Source organism: Euprymna scolopes, chromosome 5 (assembly GCF_053919585.1).
Source record: "Euprymna scolopes isolate OS-2025 chromosome 5, ASM5391958v1, whole genome shotgun sequence".
Taxonomy (NCBI): Eukaryota; Metazoa; Mollusca; class Cephalopoda; order Sepiida; family Sepiolidae; genus Euprymna; species Euprymna scolopes.
Window position 1 is genome coordinate 175524763 of NC_136486.1, and position 22414 is coordinate 175547176.

The window sequence follows — 22414 nt, forward strand, 5'->3', positions numbered from 1 at the left end:
TATTGGATTCATCTAGTTTTCTCAGTCTAAAGAATATTTTCACAACGTTTCAACTGATATAATCTCTCGTTTTCTGCAGATATATCTCGTCAAACTCAAGAATCTGCATGGAATTTCAAACAGAATCCATGGAGGTAGCATGTTCTTGTTCTGCCAGCCATGACTGCGTAGAAGTCCTAAGTAATCTGTAATTGTATTTTGAGTACTGCCCACATTGACGATTGAACCTTCAATCTCTAGAAGAGTGTCAATTACGACTGAATTTGTTTGTTTTAAATGCTGGTATTACTCTGGAATGCAAATATTTTGTTAAATTACAATTTTATGACAAAAATGAAAGTCCATTAGTGTCTATTAAGATTGATATAAACATAAAATACTTATTTTTAACAAACAATGATTGAAAGTTTTGCCATTTTGTATTTTTTGTATTTCAAACCTGTGTCATCCATTAATTAACAATGAAATATTCGCAACATTTATATGCTACAACACATTCCAGCCAAAATTTTACAGGTTTGTCATGTCAAGATACACGAGTTCAGGCAACATTAAATAATTGCAGATATGCATGGAAAACCATTTTGTTTGTTAAATGGTTTTGTCATGATACACGTCGTAGAAGGCGTGTACTATTTTGGTGTACAATCTATTTCCTTGAATCGAGCACCATTTAGAGTGACTTGCCTTGTGGTTGGGTATCAAACATTTATCTAAAATGGGTGTATATATTTACGCTCAGTGTCAGTTTATCCCACAGAATTCGTTACATTCTTTTGTAAGTGTATCCTGGTCACAGCACCAAATAACATGCATGTAGCATTACGTTCTATATAATGTGCATGTAAAACGAGTATATATATATATATATATATATATATATATCTCCTTAAATGCCTGTATAATATGCAGACCATATCGTCTAGTCTGTGTCTATACAAACATTCATACATGTCTCCGTGATTTTTGTATAATTGTATCTCTTAACTATGTATAAAATACATTTTTTCATCTTCTGTGTGTGTAGGTGTTTACACATTCAAATGAACATTTCAAAGTAATATATAGGCATCAATATAAAATAAAATCAGTAACATCAAGACGGTTCAATTAAACAGTTCACAAAACAAATAACCGTGGCCATTCTGGACAGTTCACATAACAGGATAAATAAACATACAAGAGACAGTTCTTTAACAATATATATATGTTTCTTTTTTTCCGGCGGTTTGTGTTTGAAGGTTGTGTAAAATGTTGAAAGAAGATATCAACCTCCGAAGGAACACCATCATACTCTTGTTATATTTTATAACTTTATTTCCTGTATCCATGCTTCCCTCAGAGTTTTGCAACATCCCCCTTGGTTTCTACATCGTTTTATAAATACGTCCCTTCAAACTCCTGGAATGCAGGAGACAAATTCCCCTGAGCTAGTATCTCTAGTGGCTCAAATTCAACTTTTGTTTTCCTCTTGAATATATCATAACCATTTCTATGTTAGTTAAACACTTATGTAAAAAGGTCAATCCTATTGTTTATTATTAAATGTTAGTATTTATATTAACTGGCTTTAAGCTAAATTCCAAAGTCCTTTGTTATTGTTAACATTACCTTGTTTTGCTTAAGTTAAATTCAGCCAATCCTTTTATTTGTTATATCTGTAACATTTATAACATTTTGTTTACATCCGAACTGGCTTTAAACTTTTTGTAGCATTTTATTTTGTTTAAGCTCCATTCCGAAATCTTTGGTTGTTTTTCATAACTTGTTTCTACTTCAAAATATTTTATATTTCAATAACACTGTACATTAGTTTGATCTATCGATATTTGCAGTTTCATGGAAACCTAGTGTTTCCATGAAACTGCAAATATCGATAGATCAAACTAATCTGTAAAAGACTATCAAACATGACCATTCTCATCTACAAAATATTGAGATGTGCTAATGTTTCGATTAATAACTGAGGAAATCAGATTTGCTAAATCAATAATCACATAACCCATGGAATTGACCTGAGTTCAAACCTAATTAGATCTATTGTGCCATAACTAGGTTTTCAGTAAGAAAGAAGATATTTAACATGGCTTTCTATTAGTGCGAAAGGTTTTGGTGATTTAAAATTTCATCTTGAAAAATCTTTAGTCAACAATAACGGCCTTTGCTCTCTCTCTCTAACTTGATTCATTAACTTACAAATGCCTCACTTGTAAAATTAGGTTTTGATGTGAAATATGAATCGAACTCATTTTTAATCTCTTCTTTGTAATGTTAAAGCAATCTAAATGGTTTTGTAGTCATCGAGGCAGCTTGGTCAGGAGAATATGCAGGAGGGGGACAAGATTTCACAACCAAATTGTCCTAGGAGATTTTAGTAGTGTTGTGTGAGGATAAGCATTATCATGATGGAAGATGATTTCCTTGCTGTCGATTAAACGGATCAACGTGGGTGAGAATATTGCAGAAAAATGTGAATAATGCTTTAATAATCTGAGAGAAAAAATTATAAATCAATCATCGTGCTACGTTTTAGTAATGACAATAAACGCATTAAATAAAGTACGATGATTAAAAATGCTACTTCTACGAACCAGTAAAAACTTTTCCATCGACCTGATAACATTTTCAGTTCGTTTTTTTCAGGTCAACATAGGTGAGAATATTGCTTTATGATGCTTTAATAATCTGAAAGAAAAAGTTATAAATTAATCACCGTGATATGTTAAATAATAACAATACATATAAAAAAAATTAATTATAATCGTTTACAATTTCCTTTTTACAAACTGGTAAAAACCTTTGCACAAAACTTATATCAAATATAACAGTTTCTTTATTTGTTTAAAATAATATAAAAATCTTGATAATTTATCTTTTTTATAAGTCTGAGGTGCGATGTTCTCAAACAGACTGGCAGTTTGATTATTCTTAATGGTAAAATCTAATCTATGTCTCTCGCTACAACGCTGATAATTATGTCCCTTTCTCGTTTACTCCTATCAGCAGCAGCGCATTGCCAGTAAAAGTGCGTGTTCTCATACCTGCAGTTTTCTAACATCTGCAGATATAAATTCAGCATTAATTTTCTGTCTGACCTTTTATGCCAACTTTCCTTAACCTCTAGCATAGCGTGGTTGTGTATTGTTCATCTTTTTTGAGTGCCACATAATTTTTAAGGCCAATTAAATGTAAGCACCAGATGATATGCATTCAGTCACCGAACAATCGCATAAAAAATCAGTTTAATGTATAACATGTGAGTGTTAGCCCTTGTCATTGCGACAGGCAATCTGATCATCCTAGAAGGATGACACATGCAGGGTTACATAATCCCTACTCATTCCTCTTTTGAGTCGGCATTGTTTGAGTTTAATAGCCAGGAGAGGTCCAGGATGACTGGAAACAATACTGAGAGCACATGTAGCACCTGGTACAATGATGCATTACTTTGGTGATTTAGCAGGAATCGTTGTGTCAACATGATTAATGCATAACATACTGTACGTAATAGGAAAACATTTTTTGTTAAACTCAACGAAAATAAAACTAAATTTTTTATCTTAAAAATCATTAATTGTTCACTATTCTTTTCATCTCAATTCAACTTTTAATTTATCTTTTCATATTTAACTGGCAGGGCTCTACGGCGTTGCCCGAGCAAAAGTATAACATATTTCTATTAAAATTGCTATCGCTTTACCTTTCTTTTCCTATCCGTTTCTTTATCTTTATTTACCTTTCCCTGCCCTTTTTCACAGTCACCTAGCCCATTCCTCTTCCTGGACACACGCACATACAACTCTTCTTTATATATAGATTCCTCAAAGAGTGAGTTTCTTGATTAAAAAACAATCGGTTACTTTCCTTTTGATACAAAATTATAAAAGTAAAATTTGGGCCAGTTTAGGATCAAAGAATGAATGTTTTTCTCAATTGTAGATATTATTTATCTAGGGCAATGCTAATCATAAAAATAACAACTTTGTTGGGTTGTTTTTTTTTTGTAGTTTTTGACTTTTAATTGGATATGCAGACGCATATACACAGACAACTTCCATTTTATATAAATTTTATAACTTTCATTAGTAATCTTTTTACAAACTATTAAAGTCTCATTTTTAGAATTGCTTCAAGTGGAGAAACCAAACAATTTTAACAATTTTGTTTTGATACTTTTACCTTTATCGAATTGCTCATTATTTCTTCTAGAGTAAATGTGTATGAATCTGGTACAGCTTTCTGTTATTGGTTTCTCTGATTCCTTCTAGAATTAGATGCTTACAAATGGAACCATGTGAAGGTTGCCAACATCCATGTGAAAATAGTGCTATGTAATGGTTGGGTTTGAACTTAGCTGCACACTCAGTTTGTCAGTCTGAAACGTCATTGAGTTCACCACTAGCGCCACGTCTCAATTCTTGCTTTTCATTGTGTTGGTCGCATTAGTGCCTCACCAACTCCATACATAACCCTGCTTTTGTACGACAATAAATAATTCAATTCTCGATAAAATTCCTGCTTAATTATAAAAATGAAACATTTTGCCACATCTCATTTTTATAGTATACGAGCCATGTTCAAATTTTATTGAATCTGTTATGTCCACTAACAGAAAAGTATGATCCCCTATTTCTTTCCAAGTTTTGTGTAAAATGTTTTTTAATGTGTTTAACTGCATCGCTGTATTATTCATAATAGACTGTATTCAAGTGATGATTCGCTGCATCGACAGTCCGATGTTAGCAAAGATTTTTATCAAGCAATCTTTAATTTTTGGTCCGCCAACAAAGATTGGACTTAGTAATGCACTCCCATGCACTTTTCTCAATAATCATATCTTGGATTTTATAAAAATTTTGCGCAAACATTAGTCAAGGTGAAAGTAAATTTTTGCCAGAACTGATTTTTCGAGATAAGATAGAGGGCATTATGTTCGTTTGTACTTTACTCAGTAACCATGATTGGATTTTTTTTTTAAATTTTGCATAAACATTAGTCATGGTTAAAGTAAATTTTTTTTATTTAGAACCTTTCAAATTCAATTTTTCACATCAATCACAGACATAACTCACTACAGTCAATATTCCAAACATAAAGCTTCATCATGATTGACATGCCCAATGTCAAAACCATCATTTCCTTCAATGACAAACTTACAGCATTCAGTGCGAAGATTTCACCTGCGCATGGCAAGTTTTCTTTTGTCAATTCATCGCAGTCATAACATAAATGCTTCAGCATATCATGGCAATGCGCGCCAAGGAAAACGGTCTCTTTGCATAACATGCATCGCTCAAAAGTAGAGTTCGCCTTCACATCATTAACCTTCCTTGACATAGCAGTCCTCTTCTGTATCTTGATTACTCTCAAAACTCTCTTTCCAGATTTATTCACTCATGGAAGGGGACCCTGCATGCTCGGCTTGTTCGTTTCCCAGCAAAGGAGGGATTGGACTTAGTAATTCACTCTTGTTCGTTCAAACTTTTCTCAATAACTACGCCTTGGACTTTTTTTTAAATTCTGCACAAACATTAGTCATGGTGAAAATAAATTTTTGCCAGAACTGATTTTCCGGGATAACTCTGGTTGCCCCTGGGGGATAATATAGGACTAAAATTGCTCCCAAATCGTTTGCTTGTTCATCCTTTTCTCAATAACCATGCCTTGGATTTTTTTTAATTTTGCAGAAACATTAGTCATGATGAAAGTAAATTTTTCACCTGTGGAGAGGGACCCCACATGCTTGGCTTTTTTTTTTTTAAATCATTAGTTTGCCATATAATAACAGCTAATCTGAGGACCCTGCTCCTCCATTTCCCATTACAAAAAGGGGGGGGTAAGGATGAATCCCCTGATGCTTGCAGTGCTCACACAAGTGAAAAAATACTGTGGAATTGTTGTTTTTGTGAATCTTGAAAGACAGAAACCGCTTGACTTGAAACCAATCCTGTGTGAAACTGGCTCTAATAGAAAAGAAACTTCTGATGGGAGGAATTATTTTTCTTTTAAAAATAATCCATCGCATCAGACCAATCTAGTCACGGCAGGAATTCGTTCCACATAAGTAGGGGTTTTTTGGGGGGTTTTTTGTATTTAAAAAAAAAAAAAAACAGAAAGAAAATTTTTTTTTTTGTTTTTATACAAACCAAAAGTTTTTGTTAATTAATCCAACATTCCCAGATTTCTCATTTCGTTTTTATTTTTTTAAATTTCACAAAGTGGGAAGAATGAAGTTGCAACCATTTACATTGGCCAACTTCAGTCCTAAGTTGTTCTCTCTGAAAATAATTAAAGATAAAAAGTGCCAAGATTTTTTTTTTTTTAAATGAAAAGCTTTAAAAAGAAAAAGTAAACAAAAAAGTTTAAATAGATAATTTTTTAGCTTTTATTTCAACATTTTTTTTGTATTCGGTGGATGGAGTCAATGTTTGTTTTACAAAACACAGACCAAACTATTAAAAATTAAAAATAAAAAGTAATTTCATTTTTGGAAAATAAACAATCAATTAAATGTACAAATTGTTTGGCTTTTTATATTTTAACTTTGTTTTTTTTAATTTTTTTCTGAAGCAAACTTTTTTTTTCCTTCTTCACATGTAGTGATGTATGGTTTGTATTCTCTCGTGATATATTCTCTCAGATGGAGCTTGTGTGTTGCCATCATCTTTGTCATTGCTTAAATCATGACCCGACCGGTCTTCTTTTTTTTTTTTCAATAGATATTTTATTCATGTGAGGAACATACTCCATCACAATTTTTTCAGTAAGTCTGATGCCATTGTTTGATTAGTCAGACCAAAAACTTTTCAGGATCACATCATGTTCCAAACTGAAAACATCTGATGAGATCTCAAAATCCAAACTTCAACATCAACATCACGAAATGAGCCAGTAAAACAACCTCCATCACAAAACTGGCCAAACATTTTGGACAAAACTGTCTTACAAATGAGACAAAATCAGAAAACAAATTTGCTATGGAAATCGCTCAAAAGAATCGCCAAAAATACACCACAAAACTTCCATTGCAACAATGTGCCACATATTTTCTGGATGAATTTACCAAAGATTATATAGATAAGAAAGTGTCTACAAGCTTTTAAAAAAAAAAAGAGTATTATAGCGGCTGTCTAAGATTAAAAAAAAAAAAGTAACCTCAGCAATGATAACAAATGCAGGTTCTGCTAGACAAAAGTAGAGAGTGAGAGCCATCTGACATCCAACTGTAAGGTTCTGCTGAGGGATGGCTACTATACAACGCAACACAATGGAGTGTGTAAATTATCTTTACTAAAAGTTGAATATTGAATGCAACAATAAAAAGTTGAATATTGAATGCAACAATCCTGAAAACATTAAACAGAACAGTGGGAAACAAATCATACACCAATCACTATGATTTTACAATTTCTACAGCTATGTACCTAGAAAACGGCGCCATAAAACCTGACAGTGATATGGGACAAGAAGAAAAAAAACAATCTCAGTAGAAAGTTAGTGTCGCCAGTGGTCAGTGCTGATAGGGAAAAGATAAGAACAAGGTTTTATGTTCGACATGAAAAAAAAAATTAGAATCTTAAGATCTCCATCATTTCAGAGATTATAGGAGCAACTGGACTCATTAAAATGAATTTCAAAAGCTACCTGGCAAATATACCCGGAGAAGCAAGTGTAAGACAGGTTCAAACAATTGCACTTAATGGGGACAGTTAGAATCTTAAAAAGATCTCTCGGTTGGAACGTCTGAGATAGTGAATGTTTTGCATCTGGTACAATGATGAAACAAAATAACATTTTTTTAAAAAGTTTATACTCTTGGCCAAGGGAGAGAGAGACATACAGGAATTCATGAAACACCCATTTGCTTCCGGGACAAATGATTGCTTTATGCATTCACTATTAAGAACAAGAACATTTTGATAGGAAAAAAATGGCTAAATAATGATATATTTAATATCAATATTCGCAATCTATTGAAACCATCAACTGTGATCAGCAAATCTACAATCAAATGCAACAAATGATTAAACTGTTGTTCTGACTATGAAGATGCACATGTGCATTCACTGCACAGGCCATAATTGTCCATTCATTGTGCCAGTCCAAAGTTGTTGTTCAATTCAATGGAAATCTTCAAAATAAAAAGCAAAAAATTCCAGTTTAAAAAAACAATTTTTATTTTCGATACTCGTTTTCTTTCGTTAAATAGCAAACTTGGAAACTGAAATCTTTTCCCGACTAAACCAGAAGATAAATTTAAGACAACCCTTAAGAGCCATAATTAGCCAACTTATTCAGAGAAGTACAACAGGCAAACTGACTGCCTCATCCCAGTAACTCCAACTAACTGCCTCATCCCAGAGTTGGCTCTGACTGCCTCCTTTTCAAATCTTCTAGAACCTCTTCACCTCTGACTGGATATCTTAAATTCTGGCTTTTGTCAGTGGTCACCATTCAACCATCTAGAATCTAATAACTCGAGATAGCCACCAAACATAACAGCTAGATAATGTCCATTGAAAAGGGCTTGTATGCAGATAATCTTGGCTTTTCTCAAATAGGTTGGTCTCAGCATAATTTCTTGTTTAATGAGTTATTTTATTTTGAACAAAAAAAAAAATATATATTCCTTGGGTGGCAGGACTTGAACCAGAAATATTTTCAATTTTCTGTGCTCACCTCCGCTTTCCTTTGGCCGAACATCTATGACCTACGACGTACTATTCATATACATCATCAAAACATGCATCCAAGTGCATGTTTACACTAGGAGTTCTCTGTACACAAATAGTAGCCCCTTACGTTCCAAGTGGCGATACACCTTGTTTAGGGTGAAAAAGAGTAAAAAAAAAAAAAAAAAGTCAAATACAATGTAATGTTAGTTTCTTTTTAATTTATAATTAAGATGTCAAATTTACACTTGAGCCATGAATTCAAGTAATTAATCAAATGAATTGAATGAAAATATTGCAAGAATTAAAAAAAAAAAACTTTAATTTAAAACTTCATTCCAAAATAATGCTGATCAAAATTTGGTGATGCATTGAACCTCATTAAGAAAAATACCCTTTGTTTGATCCACCGTATAATTCAGGTGAACACTTTGATCTTCCAGATCCATTGAGAATCCAAAACAGTTTGACTCCATTTCTTTGGCTGAAAGAAAAATAAAGAAATCAAAATGAAAGATATTTATAGTCAAGTCAACAGATGAGTTGATGCATGCTACAAGTGGACCTTTCTTTTTTTAATTTTTTTTTTATTACATTTTCACCCCAAACAAAGCACATTGCAACTTTGGTGTAGGGGGCTACTATCAGGGGCATAAGCTACTGGGGTACTATGTAGGGAGTTGGGCAGAAAGATGTTGGTTTACTTGAACTTCTGCATATCAGTACAGTTGGGGAAGCAGGGACCAGGAAGGGAATTCCAAAGTCCAGCGGTTCTGGGGAAGAAACTACTGGAGTAGAAAGCTCTCTTACATCTAGGGATCTCTACTGTGTAGGGGTGAGATTTGGCTGCTTGTCGGGTTTGTCAGGGGTATTTACATAGAGGGGGCACAAATGCTTGCAGTTCGTCAGAGCATTCACCATTAAAATACTTGTAGAACAGGCAGAGGGATGCAACATTTCGTCGGTGGGACAGAGGCTGCAAATAAATCAAATATGATGAGCATTTGTGTACTATTAAATAATTATGCAGTGTTTGGAGTTTATTTGTCGCTATGCAAATGAACACACGTGATAAGTGAACAAAGAAGGGATAGGCAGAGTACACATTACTAAGGTAGTAGTGTTTTACGATGTGAATACATCTAAAATATTTTTGGAACTGGATACATATTTCATAAATGTGAATAAATAAACATCATATAAATATTTTTTTTTAAAGCTAAATGACCTTTTTTTTTCTTTTTTTTTTTTTGATAAACTGCAAAAAAATACACAAAGGTTCAAAGCAAATTATTTTTGCTTAAAAACAATTCCTAATTTTTTTTTTTTTTTTTTGCCAAGAAAAACAAAGAATTCATCATAGTTACTTACTCTCTACTGCAAATAAGTAAGCATATTTTCTCCCATGAAATTCCAAAAATATTTTTCTTCATACTATTATCTATTAGGTTGTTCTTGCAGAATTTTTAATTTTGATTTCAAATACATTTTCGTTATAAAACCTTTACATTTATGTGTCATTTTGAAGAGCGTTTTTCACTCGATTCAATCATTTTAAAACAATTGTCTTCTTTTTAGAATGTTGAACTCAAGATGGAAAAAAAGCAGATTTGCACAATTTTCTTATTTCAATTTAAGCTAGGCCGAAAAGCTGCTGAAATAGCCTGTGATATCAACGAATGTCCAGAAACCACTACTAAACGCACAGTGTAATGCTGGCTTAAGTATAGTGAACAATTTATTGTTAAAAAAAAAAAAGTTATTAATATTTTTTTTTAGACAAGGAAGTCACAACTTATCATGGTTTGAAAAGAGTTTATTCTTTTAATAAATTTTCTCAGAAATTCCTGCAAATAAAGTTCTCTAATTGAATTATAACTATCTGACCTTTACAAAGGGGTTTAATCTTGGGACAGGGCTTTGTTATTAAACCTTCCCTTTGCTGTACGCAAATGTTCAGCACAAATGAAGACTCACAATATCATTTTAAAAAAAAATGTAAAATTAATGCGATCATGTAATTTCTTGTAAAACTTGTTGGAAACGTTTGATCTTGGTATAGGTCCTTTTTTTTTTTTAATCAAGAGGCAGAGTGATGACAAATAATGTATAAATATAAGGGGAACTTTGTGTGTGTGATTTCATTCTCTATGGACTCAAAAACGGCTGGGCCGATTTTTATGAAATTTCACATGAAGGTACTTTATACGTATAAGTATCGATATTGACTTTTGCATTTCAAGCTTAAGTTCAAGCCATTATATAAAAATAATTTGATAAAATCAACAGTGCAAAGCTACAATGTATTGTGGAATAAGTCACTGCAGAGAGGCATCTGAAGCTTCCTCCCAAAGCACTGCGATGGGTCCCTATCTAGAGCAGAAAATCAATTGATTTGATTGAAAAATGGAGATTTCACTGATTTCAGTAAAAATATAGGAGTGTGAAACATTCGTTGATCATCATTCAATCCCAGGCAACATTGGATCTTTCTGCTAGTACACACATAAAACCAATTTTAGATGCAAAGCTAAGAAGTAAATGTGAGTGAATTTGTTTTCGTAGAGAAATTGTAGCAACAATGGTGAGAGCACATTCTGATGCAGTTTCAAATTATGTTGGGATTTTTTTTTTCTCCAATATCAATTTGTGTTTTGTATTATTTGAATTTGGTTCCTATCTTGAGTGTTTCGGTCGATATATCTTGTTAAACTCGGGAATCATTCTGTTAAATTCGGGAATCTGCACAGAATTTTAAATGGACCCCTTTATTTAATCCACAGAGGTAGGATACTCTTGTTCCATCAGCCATGAGTTGGTAGAAGTCCTAATTAATTTGCAGTTGTATTTTTTGTGTCACATGCATTGAGGATTGAACTTTCTACCTAACTTGCAACTGAATTTTATCAAGTACTTTATCCACTACGCCACGGGTCCTATGCAGATAATTGAGTTTGACAGAAAGATTCCCGAGTTGGGCAAGATACACCTGAAGGTTACATCAACTGAAATGTTGAGCAAATAACGTTCGAGATGAGAACAGTAGTTCAAATAATACAAATTATTAATCTTGATCCAAAAAATTCAGAAATGTTTGAAAAAATAATCATGTCTACCGCACACTAACCAACAAAAAGTACATTTTTACTTCTAGCACAACAAAATTCAATTAGTTTTTATAATTAGTTTATTTCTAGAATATGCTGACACTACCATCAAGAATATAAATAAATTTAAAATTTTCTTAAAACCTTGAACCCCTCCCCCCCAAAAAAAATTATATACATGCTAGAAAAAAATCGTGACTTACATACAACTCTCAAACATAAGAAACAAAAAATAACCACAATTTCTCATGTTCACAAACACCTCACCTTACCTACAAACATAAACAGTAAATCTCCCTATGATAAATTTATTAAACAAACTACTTTGCAAACGTCACTAACAACTCATAATGCACAAACAGCACACGTACAACTTATTCTTCAATTGAATTGTCAGAATATGTCAAAATGCACATTAGTGAAACACATTGACTCTTAGATAAAAAGATATACAAGCATAAAAGACTTATTAAAACAGATGATTACCAAAATGCTGTTTTCCCCACAAGTTAGATTTCAACCACACATTTAACTTCACTAAAAATAAGTTTCTGTCTATTCACTAAATAAGTCATTTCTCAACCTAACCACCTTATCAAACAATGTCACCTGCATCACACCTTTAACAAAAATCAAAATTCGAGAAAAAAACGTTTAGCTTGACAATCGGTAAAACACTAGGAGATTCTAAATATAATAGAATCATTAAATAAATAATAACCAAAATGCATTATTCTTCCACATGTTAGATTTCAATGACACATACAATTTCACTCAAGCTATACAAATAAAATCGATGCAGAATAATTCTTTACTAACTCATTGACATATTTTTCAAATAAATAAGTTTCTACTGCATCAAAGCTATTTTAGTTAGAATCATGATACAAGAAAACAATTTAAGTTAAATAAAAAACGATTTTCAATTATTATATAATATCACCATACTAGTATTTTCTTCCTTCCTCTCTTTCTCTCTCACATCGATGCTGAACTGAATCTTAGTGACACAAAAAATTTTCCGTTTGTTTTTTTTAAATTGTTGAACACCACCTTCCCGTCCTTCATTTAATTTTCCTTCATCCCTTTTATTCTGTTTTCCCACTATGTAATCTGTTCACTCGTAAATATTTAAAACTAGTCATAAGTGGCTGTGGATCAGTTTGTTTAAATAGTAATAATAATAATAAATACAATAAAAAATATACTATAAATTTACAACATATATATACATGTATTTATTTCACAAAAAGTTGCATTTTGTAATTTTTATATAATTTTTTTATTTTTGCAATTGTTTTAACAACTAAAGTTGTTTTATTTTTGGAACACGCACACAAACACACGCATTCATGGCCTATAATAAGAACCATTAACGATGAATGTTTTTTTGTCTATGTTAACAATATTTGTGGATACACAATATTTTGAGACTTGTCTATAGCAAACGCCCAGTGAATTGTGAAGTGCAACACACACACACACACACACACAAGACAGTAATGACGTAAGCATGATATGAACTTGACGCTTAGTGACGCCATATTGTAATTTTAGTAACTGTTCATTTATGTAGTGTAGAATTGACATATGGGAGTAGTGATAGGACTAAATATTTAGAGAGAAAAATAGGGATTTCTTTGTTTAAAGATGTTGCAATTGTGATGGTGTTGCCTCTAAAATACAATGTAGCATTTTAATATCCTGGCTGAATGTGTATAAAATGGTGTTTGAAAGCTACATAAGATAGTGATTATTAGCCTAGATGTATTGAATTCGTATGTGTCATCTGTTGTTGCAAACCTACGATACTTTGGTGCAGATGGGAATTTCTGCAGTCATGTTATTATATAAGAGGTAAATAAATATCTTAAAAAATTATTCAGATTTTTTTATCTTCAAACAAAGTTAAATACGTGCCTATCTACTTGCTTCCCCACAAGGACAGTTAGACACAAGGTTGGTTTTTAATGTGGGGAAAATCCAGCTCCCCAAAAAGGGCACTCTGGATAGGAACAAAAATAAAAATGGTTTTAGTCATGAAGGATTTCCCCTACACAGACTAAGGACAGAAAAGGTGAAGTGTAGTATCTGTTCCGTGTCCCTACACATGTTTATTCAGACTTTCTTAGCGTCCGGTATCTTGTTATCTGAAATATTTGTTTCGGACAAATTCAAAGAAAATTCCAGGTCGCCTTCCATTATTCATTTCACCATTCCTTAATCATTTTCTACAAACTTAGTATGATTCTCATTTGTTGATAAATAATTACATATCGGACGATTTATGCCCTGATCCTCCCAGTCGTGCTAAACTTTTGCAGCCTCTGGAATTGAGACATAGATATATCGAAAAATTACAAAAGATTTGGCACAACGATTACTTGTTGTCCTTGAGAGAGGTTGATGCCAATAAAGGACGCTTCTGTGCTGTCTTCTACAAAATTTATGGAAGAAGGTGGTCCCTTCTTCTGTCCGACTTGTTCATTTGCAAGTCATTTCCTATGGTGTGTTGTGATGCCTGTGACAGTTGGTATCATTTTGACTGTGTTGCGGTGAGTCAGCAGAATACTTTCAGGGAATGAAATTATTTGAATTGTTCAAAAAAAGTAAACCACTAAAATCCTTACATTTTCTCTTTAAATTCAGTATTTGTTAAGTTTTCATTTGACTTATGTTCAAGTTATCGTTCTTAATATTATTAATATATTGGTAATCTTGATAAACTACATTTATTGGTTATAAATTAATTTATCATGAGCAGAAAAAGTCACATACTTTAAAATAAAAATAATAAAACCTATGATGGTTAGTTAAGTCCTTGTGATCAATAAAATTATTTACTTGTCAATTAATTGACATAGTTACCTTGTATTTAATATTTGGAAAAAAAGTAATGAATACCCATTACTTTTTTTCTTCCTTTGGCAGTGTGTCAGAAATTGCATGACTTGAACTGCGAACTTTCATTGGTTCATAAGAATTTGATGTTATGTTTTTACAGCCTTTTTTCATTGGTTGATTTAAATTTGAACCACGTGCAGCATGTTTTAACCAAAAAGCTTTAGTTCGCATATATTTTTCTTAGAGGAAGGACGGGTTTTTTCGTCTCTCCTTCTTTTATGCATGGACTCATATAATCTTCTTTTTAAATCAGCTAAAAATGTTGATATTGAAATTACTATTCGACGGAACAACCCGCCAACTCTATTGGAATCATAAAAAAATAGATCCATTTACCAAGAGCATTCAAACTCTACTCAGTAGAGATTCAACTAACACTGCTTTCAAAGCAGCACCTACCAGACTCACCAGAGATGCAAAATGATGCAATAATTTTGTAGCCGAGAAATAAGATGGTTTTTATCTTACCAGGTAAGTTTGCCTTTCATTCATTCATTGTGTCGATATCTTCTCTGCCAGTTCGTTCTAAATTATGTGAGATTAAATTTTGTGAGAAATTTAAATATTTCAGATTTGCATTAAATTTAATTCATCATTAGACAACTATTAAACATAATTCCCAAAATTTCAATTTCTTTTTTAAGATTCTTTCATTTTAAATCACAAATTTAAGTCACATATTTTGATTGTAAGTGTCGTTTTCTACTTATTTATGAAGATAGTGACTATATTTTTTCGGTCACATTTTCATTTCAGAGTTTCACATGTACGATGTAACCTGCTATAACTTAATTTTATTTTTCTTAAAACATAATTTCAGATTATTTTTAATTTTTCAATTTTAAATTAGATTTGGTCCAAATAACAATTTAATACTCAAACGATACCTTAATAGTTAGGTTATATTGTTAAATCTTAAAACTGAAAGGTTCCAGATAACCATGATTTAAGTAAAAAAGAAAAAATAGTTGCACAAGATAATTGCCGCAACCCATTTCACTCTGAATAATTTGGATGACTGCATCCTCGTGTCTGTTTTACAAATATTTAGATGGTGTGTGCTCTGATGAACTTGTGTCTCCTCAATGTACATACTCTCGACAAACCCGTTTAGCAACAAAATCACACCCCTTCTCTGTAAAGATCTCTAGATGCTGCCTTCTACTCTAATAGTTTCTTTCCTCGGACTGCTAGATTTTGGAATTCCGTACCTGTTTCCTGTTTTACTGCCTGTAATGTAATGTGAACCGACAGCTTGTTTATTTCCCTTACATAGTGCCCTGTAAACATGGCCCGAAGTAATAATCCTTGTGTCCAAGAAGCAATATGCATTGTTTGGGTGAAAATGAGTCTTTTTTGTTTTGTTTTAAAAAAAAAAAAGGATTTTTTTTTGTACAAAGGAGTCATCTCTTATGAAGGCCAGGAAATTACTCAAGGATAAGGGTTAATGAGTGTACAGTATTCATTGGAACAATAGCATAGTAATCGTTAGTGGAAATTTGGTATAATTTGATTATTTAAGGGGCATTTCAACAAGAACTTGTTTACGTTGAAATTAACCTAAAAATTGTTATTTTTTATTTTTATTTTTATTTTTTTTTTTACAAAGGCATCACCACATTATCAAGGCCCAGAGGCCACTCAAGGATAAGGGTTAAAGAGTGTACAGTAGAAGTTGGTCAATATAGTAATCATTAGTAATGAAAATTTGGTAAATTTAATAACTTATATGGAACGGCTCATCAAGAACTTATTTACTTTAGACTTGAAGACAACCATATTGTGGTCAGCCGGAAAGCAGGAAAACGGAAGACAATTCCACAGGCGTGCAGTTCTAAGAAAGAAGCTTTGTTCATGGAATCTACGTTTAGGTTTAGGCACAGATAAAGAGTGGGGGAAATTATTGATAGTGTTTACAGCTAGACGAGTGTTTCTTGTGAAAGTTTGGCGAGGGGGGACCATAGATTGAAGCTCAGTTGAACACTTTCCATGAAAATAACGATACATCAGAGACAAACTCGCAACATCTCTTCTGTGAGATAGAGGTTGCAAGGAGGAGAAAAGGACATCTCCTACGAGGCTACGAAGTCTATTTTGAACTCTATCAAGGCAGGACAAGTCCTTTCTAGCAGCTCCTGCCCAGATGTGGCAACAGTATTCCATCCTTGGACGTACCTGGCTCTTATATAGATAGAGAATAGCATCAGTAGTGAGATATCTACTGGATCGATAGAAAGATCCCACCATTTTTCCAGCGGCCTTGGCAACAGATTTGATATACGTGTTCCATTTAAGATCAGGAGTAATGGTCAAGCCCAGAAGCTTGTCAAAACTTGAGGCCTCCTGAAGACGAGAGCCATTCATTTCAATTGATGACAAATGTGGATTAGAATGTTGATGATGTAAAGAGAGAAGCTTGGTTTTAGATGCATTAAAAGTAACCAGCCACTCCTTTCCCCATTGTACTACGTGCTCAAGATCAGAGGAGAGAGAATTGGAAAGAACTTGGTCGTTTACTGTCTTAGATGTGGTACCATAAATGGTAGTGTCGTCAGCATAAATGTCTACAAATGATGTAAGGATATGATTTGGAAGATCATTAATGTAGATCAGGAAAAGAGTTGGGCCCAGGATGGATCCCTGAGGGACACCGGCATTAATACTGTGAGCTTCTGATTTTTGCCCCTCAACTACTACTCTTATGAACCTATCAGAAAGAAATGATTTAATAATTGAGAAGACTTTTCCAGCTATACCATAGCTAGCGATCTTATGAAGTAAACCTTTATGCCATACCCTATCAAAGGCTTTAGATATGTCAAAAGCAATTGCCCTAGAAAGATTGCCACCGTCGAGAGATTTGCTAATCCTATGCGATATAACTGTAAGGACATCTGCTGTAGATCTAGCAGAACGGAAACCATATTGAGTGTCACTAAGAAGGTTATTTTTGTTGAGATGTTTGATTACTTCTGTATTTAATACAGATTCTAGCAACTTACTCATGACGCACAGGAGACTTATTGGCGTGTACTGAGATGGGGATGAGCGATCACCTGAATTCTTAAATACAGGGCATACTGATGAGATTTTCCAGGGAGATGGGAAACTATTCTCCTTAAGACAACGTTTAAACAGTTTTGTAAGTATGGGCGCTAATTCAGGTTGAAGTTTTTTGAGTACTATAATTGGAATACCATCAGGGCCAGTTGCTTTACTCGAATCAAGGTTTTTGATTAGCTTCGCAACATCACGTACAGATATACGTATATCACATAGCATGTTTTCTGATACAGGAGGAAATATTGGGGGTTGGCGGTCTTGGTCGCAAAGGGTAGAATTAGCTGCAAAGTTCTTGACAAAGAGTTTGGCTTTGTCTGATGCTGACGAGATTACCTCAGGTCCATTGATAATAGTTGGGATGGAGCACACGCTTCTGTTCAGGATTCTGTTTGCTATTTGCCAAAACTGGTGGGAACCAAGCCGCTGCTCAGCTACTTTGGACTTAACAGATTGAGCATACAACTCTCTTGCGTTCCTTATTACTTTCTTACAATGGTTGCTGGCAGTCCTGAAAACAGCTTTAGTTTCCATACATCTATTACGTTTGAAGCAGTGGAAAAAGTGATTTCTGTGCGCAATGGCAGCAGCACATTCTGGAGAGAACCATGGCTGGCTGTTAGGTTTTTGCTGAAACTTTTTAGAGGGTATGAAATGGTCAATACCTACAATTAACCATTCAGTTAGGTCTAATACTATAGAGGACACATCCTTTTTAAACATGGAATGCAGAGGTAGATCAGATATAAATGTACGGAAGCTATCCCAGTCAGCCTTAGTGTATCGATATACTGTACGATGAAGAGGTACGTCTGGGGACTTATTACATTTCATTTTTATCTTAATTGATACAACAGAGTGGTCGGAAGATCCAAGAGGCGACAGAACAGAAACTGAACATAGTTCAGGGCAAGTTGTGAGAAAAAGGTCTAGTAGGCTCGCATACTGGCCGTCATTATCGGGCACACGGGTAGGTTCCTGAACAATCTGAGTGAGGTCATAGGCAATGGAGAAATCATGACAGAACCTCCCCTCATCATCGGTCTTGTTTGAGTGGGTCAACCATTCGACGTTGTGAACATTGAAGTCTCCACATACGTGAATGTTAGCTGAAGGATAAGTAGAAAGGACTTGGTCAATTTTCTCAGATATGCTTTGAAAGATAGTAACTCCGCTGTTGTGGGGGCGATAGAGAGTAAATATAAATGCAGTAGTGTGAGCTAAAGCAACCCGGAAGCACATATAGGGTAAGTTAGGATCTTCCCTGGAGATGTCCCTCCCACATGAAAAGCTATCTTTAATATAGGCACATATTCCATGCCCATGGCGATCTTGGGGGTCAGATTTAGAAGTTAAGTTAGAGTATCCTGTAATTGCAAACTCATCAAGGGAAATAGCCTGTCCAATGCCAGTTTCACTTAAAAATAAAAGGTCTGGTTTAGTCTCCTGTAATTGGGTTTCAACCTCTGGAAGGTTAGAACGTAGACCCCTGATGTTGGAGAAGGAGACATGGTAGTAGGGGTCTACGTTGGAAGTTGGAGAACCGGGTTTAATCGTGTATTTTTTCTTGAAACTTGTCATGATGAAATTTTGGAATTTGTGGACTAGGTCGACAGATTTACTTAGAGCAGGACAGAGAGGGGAAACTAAGAGAGAAAAAGAAACGAAGAATTTTTTTTTTTTGTACCACATGATAAGGTAAAGCCGTAACAATTACCCACTAGTATGGCATCGAGAGGCCCCACCAGAAGCTACTGCATGGTCCAGATTCCATTCACCAAATGGCAATACAGCAGCCCCAGTACTTTGCACCTGCTGATAGGACAGCCTCCTTAGTGGTTAATCCAAGGTTCGGGTCCCTGACTATCAGGCGGATAACGTCAGCCCAGACAAAACGTTTACCTCCAGCACCCTTACTAGTGACATGGCTACAAGGATAGACATAGAAACAGAAAATTTCCACCAACTCTGTCAACTGTTCGCGCAAAAATACTGCCAACCTAGAAAACAGCTTTTTCTTCTCCCTTTGTCAGAAAAATCACTCATTTAAAAAATGAGGACTGAGGGACAAATAAGAAGAAGCGAGAGTAACAGGAGCTGCCGATAACGCATTTGAGAATAAAAATACAATTTAAAGCAAATAAACAATTTTATTGAAAATCTATGCGAAAATTCGGGCAAAATAGGTTAGATTTTTGAACAGTCACTATTCTACGATTGAACCGAATTATTAATTTGAAATACTAAAAATAGATTCAGTATTTTACGTTACAGACGAATGTCACGTGGTGCGATGATGGATGAGGATGCAATTAATTGTACTCTTGTATTGATTAAACATGTTGCAATAAACAGAGTAATTAATAGAAACTAGTTTCGCACGCGTGCGCGTAGACAGTAGGGAGGGAGTGATGAAAATCAATAGAACTGTAAAATCAAAAAAACAAAAAAAAGACTTGGAACGTTGAACTAAAAATCGAGGGGAGGGATCAGCTTCCCCTAGAAACACCTCCACAACGAAATTGTATGAATTTCACTTCAGAAACTCTTTCTTATATGAAATACAGAGCAGGGAGCACCGACCTCCCTTTACCTACGTAAAATGGATTCTCCTGACTGAATTGCCCGCCTCTTCTACATATCTGCAGCTGTTGACTGAATGAAGACGTAAGGGTGTGCCTAACACTTGCTCGGGAAACGCAGGTTAATCTACACGTATTTTCTTAAAAAAAAAAAAAAAAAATGGACTGATCCATTTTTTTGTGGAACGTCGTGTAACATTAATATCTAACGGCCTTTGCCTCCCTCAAATTATGGACCGGCCCGGCCTTTCCCCTTTCCACTGATGTGAAGCCTGCATCTTTATGCGTACTAATATTAGATTGGAACATGGGTCGTTTTGGTCACAGAAAATCAGACTTCCAGGAATTATTCTTCCCTCCTCTGAGATGAGAGATTGAAATCTTGAACTTTTCAGCTTCATGATTCTGAATTTCTTAGATGAGGATTAGTTATTCGTATTATTTGGATTCTTCGGACTACTGTTCTCATCTTGAGTGTCATTTTCAAAACGTTTTCTGAGTTTGAAAAAGATACATCTGTAGAAGGTCGGCGGTCAATCCATTTTACATTTTACATAGGTAAAGGAAGGTCGGTGCTCCCTTCTCTGTATTCCACACATAGACCAAAACATTATGAAAATAACACTCAAGTTGAGAACAGTAGTCCGAAGAATCCCAATGATACGAATTCTTAGCTTCAAGAAGAATGTTATTGAACCAATATTATGTTGATATTGTTAATCAAAGTAAGTTAAATTTTACAAGAATTTAATGACCAAACGATACCGTAAGTATGTTATAAAGGATTGCTTGGTTGTCATTAAATTATTAATTGAATTCTTATAAAATTACAATTAATTTCGTGAATCTTACCGTCGTGATCTACATGTGAAACTTATAGGTAGATGAAAATATGAATTTTCTTGCGTTTGGTAATAATTACTTGTTTTGTTTTTTCGCCCCCCCCCTTTTTTCTTGTTAACTATACTGCATAATTGTAACAAAAACTAATAATTTTAAAACAGTGAGGTTCAAATCGAAGTTCAGATCAAAGCGTTACTCAAAAATAAACATAATCAACAAAACTCTTGTAGGAATATTTATATATATATATATATATATATATATATATTCCTTCATATGTATTTTCTATATACTAGCTGGCTGCTCAGCATTGCCCGGTCATAAAATATGCTTAAATATGATATTTTTTATTTATGCAGATTTCATATTTATTATTATAGAGCCAATTTTCTATTGATTATTATATTGAACCCAAGTGCTTTCAAAAGTATATATAAAAAAAAAGTGACTTGAATGCCAGCAACTACAATCGAAACCGAAACATTTAGCCTTTCAACGGTATTCGCTACTATATGACCGAAGGACACATGCATATCAAAACTTTAAAAATTAACGTAGTTAAACGTATAAAAGTATATCTGTACATGTATATAGGACTTATGTAAGTTGACTTAGGCCTGCCAAGCTACAATTTTTTAATTTTTATCTTTTAGCGTCTATTTTTACCAGCTAAAAAACAAATCGAATTTGTCAACAGTTCTGAATCTTCTATATATCAAGTTTCCAGACTGTAGAACCAAAATTGATAGTTTGATAAAACGTTCCACACACGCGCGCACACACACACACGTTCACTTTTATGATATATATATATATATATATATATATATATATATATATATATAGATTTGTTTTTAATTAATAGAATTCTTTTCCTTTTCCTGTGATAATTCTTAGTGGCCTGGCGATTAATTACCAGAATTCAGTGAAAGTTGACTTTCTGACTGGGTTCGAATCCTTCGATCGGCAATAATTTTAACTTCCCTAAACTGATGAAACACTAGTGTATGTAAAAATAATTGATATTTAAATAATATATATATATATATAATTTAAAGGAGATTAGAACAATAGTCTAAAGAGCAGAGTGTATTTTAATGTAATAGTGAAATTACTAGTTTAATTAAAATACAGGAATATCACATTACTATATATATATATATATATATATATATATATGTGTGTGTGTGTGTGTGTGTGTGTGTGTGTGTGTGTGTGTAATTAACAGTTATTTATAATCATTAAT

General features: G+C 33.7%; 1 protein-coding gene across 4 annotated transcripts in view; it reads right to left on the minus strand.

The window, feature by feature from the left end:
• Nucleotides 1-6371: 6371 nt before the first annotated feature.
• LOC145277047 (uncharacterized) overlaps nt 6372-22414 on the minus strand; it is a 580935-nt gene continuing 564892 nt past the window's right edge. For all 4 annotated transcript variants that reach the window (XM_080128690.1, XM_080128687.1, XM_080128688.1 and 1 more), the window contains one exon: nt 6372-9156. In XM_080128690.1, coding sequence (XP_079984816.1) covers nt 9054-9156 — 103 coding nt within the window. In that variant the 3' untranslated portion in view covers nt 6372-9053. The remainder of the gene's footprint in view (nt 9157-22414) is intronic.